The 10,542-nt window shown below is 43.0% G+C and overlaps 2 protein-coding genes across 4 annotated transcripts in view; both read right to left on the reverse strand.

Moving 5' to 3' along the window:
- Positions 1 to 1,101: 1,101 nt before the first annotated feature.
- On the reverse strand, positions 1,102 to 2,708 carry LOC116385974 (protein jagunal homolog 1-B). The gene is made up of 4 exons (XM_031851861.1): positions 2,598 to 2,708; positions 2,214 to 2,311; positions 1,947 to 2,019; positions 1,102 to 1,840 (listed from the first exon to the last, which is right to left on the reverse strand). Exons 2-4 carry the CDS (start codon positions 2,300 to 2,302, stop codon positions 1,451 to 1,453), a joined length of 552 nt encoding a protein of 183 aa, XP_031707721.1. The 5' UTR covers positions 2,303 to 2,311; positions 2,598 to 2,708; the 3' UTR covers positions 1,102 to 1,450.
- A 780-nt stretch (positions 2,709 to 3,488) lies between these two features.
- Positions 3,489 to 10,542, reverse strand: part of LOC116386242 (collagen alpha-1(VIII) chain-like) — a 12,925-nt gene continuing 5,871 nt past the window's right edge. For 2 of the 3 annotated variants that reach the window (XM_031852290.1, XM_031852292.1), the window contains exons 2-4: positions 9,421 to 9,597; positions 7,626 to 7,915; positions 3,489 to 6,637 (exon numbers count right to left, since the gene is read on the reverse strand). In XM_031852290.1, the coding sequence (XP_031708150.1) occupies positions 4,683 to 6,637; positions 7,626 to 7,911 (2,241 nt within the window). In that variant the 5' untranslated portion in view covers positions 7,912 to 7,915; positions 9,421 to 9,597 and the 3' untranslated portion in view covers positions 3,489 to 4,682. The remainder of the gene's footprint in view (positions 6,638 to 7,625; positions 7,916 to 9,420; positions 9,598 to 10,542) is intronic. The other variant, XM_031852291.1, reaches the window with a different exon arrangement.

The raw sequence follows: 10,542 nt of genomic DNA on the forward strand, positions 1-10,542 counted from the left end.
CGCTTTGACCTCTTCTCTTGGACGCTTTGACCTCTTCTCTTGGACGCTTTGACTTCTTCCTTTGGCTGTTGGACCTCAAAAGTCACTGCACCACATAAGGATTGAACCCACAACCTCCTGTCTTCTAAGCAGTCATCTATCACCTCAAGCTATCTGATCTGACACTCATGTCTGGTTCATTGCATATTTGTCTCCTGTTTTGACTGGTTGACCTTAAGATGTAACGCATTACTGAAGGTACAAACTCATAACCTCCAGTCACTCATAACCCAGCCTCACTTATGTCAAGTCGTACATCTTCATAGAATATTTAACTTCCTCATCTTGGGTGTTGGACCTTAAAATTCACTGCGCCACGGGATGGAGCCCACAACCTCCAGACTCCTGATCAGTCCTCTATCACCCTGAGCCATCGGATCTGACGCGCTGAGCTGCTGCAGCGTCACACATTCACTCTTCTCTGTGAAGCTCCTTCAGTTTTGTTGTTAGTGTTTCAAATGTGTGGAGGAAACAGACTGGACCTTCCTGAAACACAGTTAGGGTTTCATCCTTTCACCTCATGTTGTCACGCATCACTAGTGCCAGCACTTTCACTCAAAAATCACGGCACCTCACAAGGAGCGAGCTCATGACCTCAGGTCTTCTGAGCAGTCTGCTAACTGACTGAGCTATTTGGTCACACCGCCTTCACTCAGCTCTTAAACACAGAAAACCTCTGGAACAAAACTAACACTTAAGCTCCTTTACAACAATAAGAGATTGTTCTGCACATTTACAAATAAAACACCAGATCACATCATGAATCATCTTCAGTTCTAATGTCTCTAATCGGTCGTGGAAACAGACCGGACCTTCCTGGACCACAGATGGATTTGATCCCTTCTCCTCAGGGTGCCACGCGTCACTCACTGTCAGCTGCATTTTAACTCCCTCATACACGTGTTGCCCTGCAAGGTTTGTTTTTACCACACACAATATGCTGAGAAAGCTGTGTTGCTAAATGAAACAAACAGATGAGAAGGGAGAATATTGGCACAGATAATAAAGACTTAGTGAAACCTTATTCTGAGATCTGGTTTGGGCAACTTAAAGTGCAAAATATCCAGTTCAATATTTAAATTTATTTTTGGGTTTGTTTCCAAAACATGAACTTACATGTGATTACAGTCTTCTTCCAGTTACCCCTGGTCTGTTTACACTGTCAGTATCTAATGTAAGGTACAAACAGAAAACATTTACAGTTTCATATTTTGAATGAGGCAGGATTAATGTACAGAGTGATGGCAGCAGTCGCAAGCAGTCCAGGGAATACTTTGAACAATGATGTTATCGCTGTCAAATATAAATATAGAAAAAGACAATACTTTTGAGAGTCTCTTGTCTTGTCTGGCTCGATCCACCAGTTCAGTCGCTGCTTTCCAATAAAAGCCTCAGCGCTGAGCATGTCAACTCATTTCTTCTTCTTCTCCTGCGTGCTGGTGAACCACTGGTCCAGCAGCTTCTTGCTGTAGTAGATCTGCCAGCCGTGCACCTGCACAGCGATGACGATCACCAGGTACATGACCGTCACGGCAGAGAAGCCGAAGATGAAGCGGTAGGATTTGCCGTGCCGATACAGCTGATGCGCCACGGGGAACATCTCCATGCTGCCGTAGATCAGCGGGGCCACGCAGAAGAGCCCGGAGCTGATCATGGAGATGACCAAGTAGCTGATGTTGTTGCGGGGCAACGCCAAGAAGCTGAAGACTGTGGGAATCATGCTCAGGAGGTAAGGGTACTCCCACTGGTATGGAGAGGCCACAACCTTGTGCGACACCAGGCTCAGCTGGCTCACTATCACCTGAGGAAAGATTGACAACACAGAGTCACAACTAGCAGTTACAACTAACTTATCCTACATAAGAAACGGGTACAACTGTCAAGTCAGAGAAAAGGTTGGCCATTACCTGAGCGGCCATCAGCACCCAGATCAGCACATGGACAATGTTGAGTTTACGGACTTCAGACTTCAGAGCAACGCTGTGCCAAATGAGACAGATGGGTACGGTCACACACAAAACACACAGATTTAAGAGTTTACTGAACTCAGCATTGCATTCATGATAAAACCTCAGGATCAAATTATATCAGTTGAATTTCACTCAACAGAGGAAGTCATTAAGAGAGATTTGGGGTGCATGGATCTGATGTTTTTTAATGGTAACAGATCCTACCTCATCTGGTAGTGTGAGGCAACCTTCTCCCGGTGCTGGAAGTCACTGCCATCTGTACCTGCTGCTCTCGGTCCTGCTCGAGAAGCCATAGTGGATATCTGGAGGCAAAACACAACACGTTTGTTGCTAGCTATATATATATATATATATATATATATATATATATATATATATATATATATTCAAAAAGATGTTGGTGGGCCAATTATACAGACATGAAGAACGTTAGCTGCAGCTGAGCAGACAAGCTAATGCTAGCCAGCTGTTAGCAGGTCATCCAGATGCGAGTGTTAGCAAGGTAGCTTGAGATACATTTGGAGCTAAGTTGCCAAACTGTCACATAACGTTAGTGGAAATATATGCAAGAGTAATCACAGCACTTACTTGTTATTTTGCCTTTGTTCATAAAGAGCATTAAACCATAAATACGCTGGATGAAACAGGGAGACCAGCTAGCTGAGTAAATCCATGCAAAGACCGGAAGTGTGACGTATCAAACTCTGATTGGCCAGACTTACTCTCGCGTTCTCTCGCAAGTTCTCGTTACTTCTCGTACGAGCAGCAAATGGATTGGCTTGCAAAACGTGCAATTTAGCCAATTAAAGACTTATTTAGGCTACTTTCAATGTGGAGTTGGAAGATTTAAAATCTCATGTAGAGAGTGTTGGAAAGTACATTTACTCAAGTACTGTACACAAGTACAATTTTTTGGTATTTTAGGCCACATAAAACCACTAATTTGCTACATTTCAGAGGGAAATATTGTACTTTCTGATCCACTACATTTATTTGACAGCTGTAGTTACTGGTTACATTGCAGATTATTGACACCACATTATATTAACAAATGAATTATGCTTCATTATTAAAGATAAAGCAACCTGGAAGTATATCAATTTGTTAATATAAGCCCAATCTTTACCATCATCAAATTAAAGTGATGCTTACACATAAATGCATACTTAATTATAATCCAATTATATGATAGATATTCTGAAATGGGCCATTCTGCATTATGAGGTCACAGACTTGGCCTGTGACGACATCACTGTCTGCAGAAAGCTGAATTTTGTCACGTAAAGCACTTTTTAAGAAGTCTGACTCACCTGTGACCTAATATAAATAAAAGACGTGGAATTGAGTAGGAACAGATTGCCTAGAAATATTTTGAGTCATTTTTATTTCTGTCTTGTTTATCACTAAACTGTAGTATAATGTCCGTGGCATGCAGCACATAGTTGAAATGTGATGTTAATGAAAATCAAGTAAAGACCAATGTTTCGATTTTTTTATTAAACCAATCAAATCAACCAATCAAAACAACAAAATTCACATATTTTAGGCACTGTTTCCCATGTTATGCTGTGCACTATTGTCCAAAGTAAAGAAAAAACATTACAAAATGACACAGTTTAAAGAAATAAAGTACAAAATAAAAAGACACACGGTGGTATGAATGGGAATGGGTATGGGTATGAGCACATTTTTCAATGTTTTTGTTATGTTTTGATACAGAACATGTACGTTCTGCATTTTGGAATGAATTCCATCATTTACTGTCAACACAGAAATTAACACAATCCCAAATAATCAGTAGTCAAACAAATAAATTACAGAGAATACTGACAAACTGACAAAAACCTTTTAAAGAATTCATGTCTATTACAAATAAAACAAGACAAATCATGATCAAATAGTCAAAAGCACAACAATGAAATTAAAGTTCAACTGGCAAATTGTGGACAAAACTGTTGTGTCGTGGACTTAGATATGGTATGAAATTGGATTAAAAATTCACCCAAATACTTATTTTACAGTCAGATGATGTAAATATTCAAATTAACATTTTATTGTATTAAAAATACGGATTTTCAAAATAACACAAAACACTTACAATGACTTAATAACTGTAAGATGACCCTAAATACATAACACAACATTATGTACTGACAGTTACGAATAAATGCATTTTACAATGAAACCAATAGGTTCTTATGTGCCCAGTATACAGTATATAACTGTAAAGCAAAAAATAAGTAAAGTTTGAAAACAATTCTGCAACATAAAGCCTCATTGTTCCCGGAATTATTCCAGCTGTGACATGAGCACTGATATATTGTGTGGATGGATATAAGAATACATGCAAAATGTAAAATGACTAAAATTATGACAACTGCGATATTTGGTAGTATTGATTCACCTCTGCTCTCCACAACCCTCACCTGAAACATTACTTCTTACATGTCATAGCCAATGACCAGATATATTTAAACAATGAACATAACCTGCACATTATTTCATAACTGCATAACTTTCTGAGACTCTATTGATGTGATGAATGTAATGCAAAGAATAATTCAAGGAAATATGTTGCTACGGTATGAACAATGATGATTATTCTGCTGTACTTTTACCATACATATGGTAAAAGACACCATCAATGTCATCTCCTTTGTTTACACATATTTGTTACATTGGGTACAGTAAGTATCCAGAAAATGTGGAGTGGACATATTGACCAGCATAAAGTCCTGCAGCCTGGTCAGATGGCAGCTGTATATGCACAGTGTCTCCCTGTCGTAACGGGAGTACAGCGCTCCCCGAGGCCTGATCCAGCAAGCCCTTTTTGTATTCATCATATGTGTACATTACTGGCTCATTATTCTTCATCAATGCCACCCACACATTACCCCCTTTGCAATGGACGTGGTAGGCAAAGTAGTAGACCCCTGCTACACTGCAGGTGAAAACACCATTTTGGGGATTGTAGTCCTGATTGCCATTGTGCAGGAGTTTGTCAAAGATGACAGGAGAGCCAACGAGAGGGAATGGATTTGTGAGCTTAGCTGTGAACGCAGGCATCTCCACGCCATTTCCATCAATGTCGCCTCCATTCTTTGGCTTCTTGTAACCTTGTTTTTGGCCGGTGTATGGGCCGGACACTGGTAGGATCTGTCCGAGATCAGGAGATGCAGCGTGTAGTCCTGGAGGACCAGGGGGTCCAGGTTGTCCTGGTTGCCCTGGAAGTCCAGCAGGGCCACTTGGCCCAGGGTTACCCTGAGGACCAATATGACCAGAGGGTCCTAGCTTTCCCTCACCAGGATAGCCAGGTTTACCAGGTAGGCCTGTTTCACCTTTTGACCCTGGCAGCCCAGGAGGTCCAAGTGGTCCCCCTGGTCCTGTAAGCCCAGGGATACCTTTTGGTCCCTGGTAGCCTTTCTCTCCCGGTTGCCCCCCTTCTCCTCTTGATCCAGTTAATCCTGTGCCACCAGGGGCACCAGGTGAACCCCTAATACTGGGTTCTCCTTTAGGGCCAGTGGGCCCTTGTAAACCTCTTGGTCCTGTTTGTCCACCCCCACCGGACAAACCTGGCTGTCCTGGAAGACCTGGGGGCCCTATATCACCCTTCATTCCTGGATATCCTTTTGTTCCCCAAACACCATCTTCTCCCTTTTGCCCTGGGAAGCCAAGACTACCAGGAAGCCCTATTGGTCCTGGTGGGCCAGGCATACCACTAGGACCAGTGGAACCAATTACCCCTGGAAGACCTGCATGACCTTTATCACCTTTTAGACCTGGAGGTCCAGGAAGACCAGCATGTCCCTTGTGACCCTTAGGTCCTAGATACCCTGGTTTACCATAACCTGGCAAGCCTGGACCCCCTGGTAAACCAGCAGGGCCCGATTCTCCTTTCCCTCCAGAGAGCCCTGGTTGTCCTCTTAAACCATCTTTTCCTGGTTTTCCAATTCCTGGCAAGCCTGGTGGTCCCGGTTGACCTCTATTACCAGGAGGCCCTGCAAGCCCCGACTCTCCAGGAGGACCAAGTTTTCCTGGTATCCCTGGTTGTCCAGGTAGACCATTCAAGCCAGGTTTGCCAATCCCAGGGTTGCCTACATTTCCAGGTGGACCTGGTGGTCCGTAAGGTCCTTTCAAACCTGGCAAACCAGGTTGACCATGTCCTTTCTCTCCCTTGGGGCCTGAAGGACCAGGATACCCAGGTGGACCTTTTGTGCCAGGCTCCCCTAGAGGACCCAGCTGCCCGGGAAGCCCTTGACCTCCTGGTTTTGAAATCCCTGGGAGCCCAGGGGGACCTGGGAGCCCTGGAGGCCCAGGAAGTCCAGTTTGTCCTTCGCCACCATAAGGACCAAGGTCTCCTTTTGGTCCTGGTAATCCGGTCCCTCCAGGTTTGCCTGGCAATCCTGGCATGCCAGGTTTTCCGATACCTGGGTAGCCTTGAGGACCAGGAAGCCCTGGCTGTCCTGGTAGCCCTGGTAATCCCTGGCCTGGTAGCCCAGGGGGGCCTTGTGGTCCTGGCGGTCCTGTTGGTCCAGTGGGGCCCTGAACTCCTTGGGGCCCCTCTCTGAGACCTTCTCCACCGGGAATAGGGGGAGGTGGACCTTTCGCCCCTCTGGGGAATGTTTGTCCTGTAAACAAAAGGGAACATTTGGTAGATAGATGTTGCCTGGGTCCAGACCTTTGAATCCGCCTACTTCTCCGAGTTCTAGTGCCAAAGGGGGACTAACAATTAGCTAATCAGCACCATGGCCGGGACCAACACCGCTTTCAAGGATTCTCAAGCTATTGTCAAGCATTGTCAGCCGTGTTCCAGAAACAAGGAGTAATAATAACAATGGAGACAGCGACAGATGACATTGACGATGTGGTCGAGGTTCTTCTAAATCGATTAAAAGTACCGAACAATACTCTGCTTGAGGCCTGGGGAAAATGTATTATTTCCCTCTGTCATACTGCTATGAGATGCCAGGATGAGACTTTGGCACAAGGTCTTTTCAGTTTTTTGTTGGCGTATCCCGGTCCCTATCCTCTACTCTTCTGGAGCCTTCCTCATTTGTGTCCATAACGTACCAATTTACTATACATTGTGAATCCTCTCTCTCCTCTCTGGGCTGCCGAATAATAGTTGAATTTGATATGACTCCATTGAATAACTAATTAATTTGAATTATATGTCATGTCTTATATCGCCAAACATTGTACTCTTTGAACTCTGTTAAAACAGTCATGGCATCACATCACCTGTTGACGTTACATTCACATGAATATGTTGGTCACCAGTGATTGGTTAGCAAAAATCGAATCCCCCCCCCCATGGCAGAGCGGAAAGATAGATGGGAATAGTTGACCATGTCAATCAAATACATCAATCACAAAAGCACCTGATATGATCTGACATCCATTTTTGTGATTTCAAGCTTCCTGATGGCATATCGAGACCACCAAAGAGTTTACATGAACATTTAAGAAAAAGTAAAATGTTTGTGATAATCGGGATCCTGGTTAATAATTTCAGTCTGGGCATACATATGTTTAAATATATATATATATTAGCTGGAAAATATTAAGTGAAAACTAAATGACCACTAGCAGTTTTCACTAACTAGTTGACCTCACCTTTGCCTTCAATCAGTGGCCTCTCTTTGCCCATTTGCAAAGGCAGCTGAGGGAGCTCTTTTCCATGCTGAGGCAGCAATGGCACTCCTTTGCCGTAAGGCAGGTGTGGCATCTCGTTCCCCAAAAACTGCTGCTGAGGATACCCATCATTGTACTGTGGCAAGGGCTGGTGCTGTTGAGGAGGCTGTTTATGTCCATAATACGCCCCGCCATGGGCCAGGTGTAGTAAACACAGCTGGAGCACTGTGAGGGGTAGACAGAGAGAGTGGAGGGGTACAGCTGCCATTTCTCTGCAGTGGAGAAGAAAGCAAGTAAAAATGTAACACAGTGTATGCAGAGACGTCTCTTTGCAACCCTGAACTACTTGAAAGAAAAAAACATTACCATAACAGATTAAAACATAACAAGTTTAGAGGATTTGGCAGCCTTTTGGTAGATTTAAGATATCTTGACTTTAAGACTGTTGTATGTGGAACAGGACAGGGGGAAGGCCATGGATGTATAAAGAGAAACGCAGTGGGAGCGAGAGGGATGGTAAATCTAGGGTGGGAGTATTTGTTTTGCTGTTGAGTTTAAATATCACCAATCGTCCTCCAGAATCGCTGACTCCACCTTTAACTGGTTATTGTTCTTCCTTCCCTCACCATTTACAGCCAAGCAGAAGTAAGAGCCTGGGAAGAAGCCTTGCAGTCTGTAATATGCTGCTTACACCACTAGGTTTATTCACCATAATACACACACCATTTAACTACAATTAAGCCCTCATGTTTGTCCATGGCCAACAGGCGGTGCTCTACGATCTTGCAGCTGAGTCAAGAACTCATGAAACCCACAGTGGTGAAACCAAAACCCCTCTACTGCCTGACTTTGGTCCTTCTTTCCCCCTGTTTACACATCTATTCAAACATACTGTGGAAAAGCCTCAGTCTCATATCCTTGAGGGGAATTACACACAAAGCACATGCTGCTAAAACCTATATCGTAATTAAGAGGCAACTCAGGGGACGTGGTGCGTTTTGAACATAATCCTTTAAACATGTCTCTGCTAAAGAGATTGGCTAAGTGCTGCCAAGAGCACAGTGGGGAAATATACAGTGATGGGTGAATGTATGTTTTCCTTCAATGTGGTATTTCTATGTCCTGAAACAGTACCGAAGAGATCAAAGTTTGTGGAAAAAATACTAAAAAAAGCAAGCTAAGTAGTGTCAGGTTGAATATGTTTACTGTACAATATGTTTAGCACACATGTCCTGATGTATGGTGCTCTGATAGGATACTCGGATACAAATGAATATCAGAGTAAGCAACACAAATAAAAACTGAACTTTAACTTATTAACTTGTGACTATCTTAAAAAATGGCAACAAGAATGCTTTAAACTACATTTAGATAATATTGTAGGGGTGTCTGTTTTTTTTTTAATACTTTGGATGGCTGATATACAGTATTTATGAATTCTAACTATGGCTGTGAGAATCACTTTATAAAAGTTTAATATGAATTTTATATTTGGTTTACATTAAATTTGACATGTAATTAAAAATGTAAATCATTTAGTGTGTTAATTCCTACTTTATCATCATAAATCAACGAATTTAAGCCCAAAAACAGTCATTGCACTTTACTTATTGCAGCTTAAGGTGTTTTTGTGCAAAGTTTTGAATACACGAATCAAAAGAAATGTGCTCAACAGAGTTTGACATGCGATTCACCGATAAATGTGTTATAACTTCTGTCTTTTATGGTCAGTTTACGTCCACAGGGTCCACCACGCAAAAACGACAAATTCTCTTACTTTCAGATTTTGCCTCCTCTCAAACTGAAGGGCGTCTATCTCTCCGGCCTGCGCCTCCTTCGTCTGCTCTCTCCTCTACTTCCCCCTCACTTCAGGTCGCTTTTCTGGGTCTTTTCCAAGGCATGAGTGGGACGGCGGCCATGCACGGGATCCAGCCAGGTGTTAGCCGCAGTCCTGCTGTGAAAATATAAACGTCAGGTTCGATGAATGTCAGGCGGTGACCTTTCGCAGAGGCCTGAGGTTTGTAACACTCAGCTGCCATCTCCACCTGGTAGACATATTTTGGCCTTGATACAGTTATGCTGAGACACACCTCATTCCTTGAGGAATGTAGGGACAGAGCTATCACAAAGAAATGTAACAGAACTGTACAATTATAAAACCGTCTAGGAGCTAGGTATCACTATAAAACATCCTCTGCTTGTATACTGGGCTTTGTTAGAGAGTTGGCTACAAATGTAATATATATATATATAAATAAAAGAGTTACATTTTCAGATCCAGCACCATGTACAGATCCTGCAGACATGTCCACCTGTGAGAATCAATCAAATCTGTAGAGAAAGTGGGCCAATAAAAAGTAACAGGCAGAGCTTGTAAACTCACGAGGTGATTTAAGTGTTTCAAGGCCACATGCGCCCAGACTAAATCACTTCTCCTGGTATGTCTCCTCAAAGCTTGAGCCACTCCAGCATCTTTTTCAGATATAAAATCAGTGTTGATCTCCTAAATTGAACATGATTTCATACATGGTGATGTTAAACTGATCATCGCTGTGGTCTAAAAAAAAAAAAAAAAAAACTGCCGGGACTCCCACAATTCAAGCTATTCTCTGCACACCATAAAGGGAACATATGCTTGGCGAGGAAATGAGACGATCGCCGTAAGAAACAATAAGACAGCAAGAGAAGGAAGACAGCTTTGAAACACATGTTCCCTCGAACCTCCAAGGATACGTCAAGTCATTATTACAGAGACGAAGCAGATAACAACCTATTTACCGGACGAGATGCACGAGTAGCAGAGCTCATTTCGGAAGTTGGATGCAGCTTCAACGTTTCATCAGAGGTGACGTAGGTAAGGGTCAAGGACATGGCTAACCACTGGTATTCCACTGTGAGA

The sequence above is a fragment of the Anarrhichthys ocellatus genome, unplaced genomic scaffold (genome assembly GCF_004355925.1).
Source record: "Anarrhichthys ocellatus isolate YVR2014 unplaced genomic scaffold, GSC_Weel_1.0 scaffold12, whole genome shotgun sequence".
Lineage (NCBI taxonomy): Eukaryota > Metazoa > Chordata > Actinopteri > Perciformes > Anarhichadidae > Anarrhichthys > Anarrhichthys ocellatus.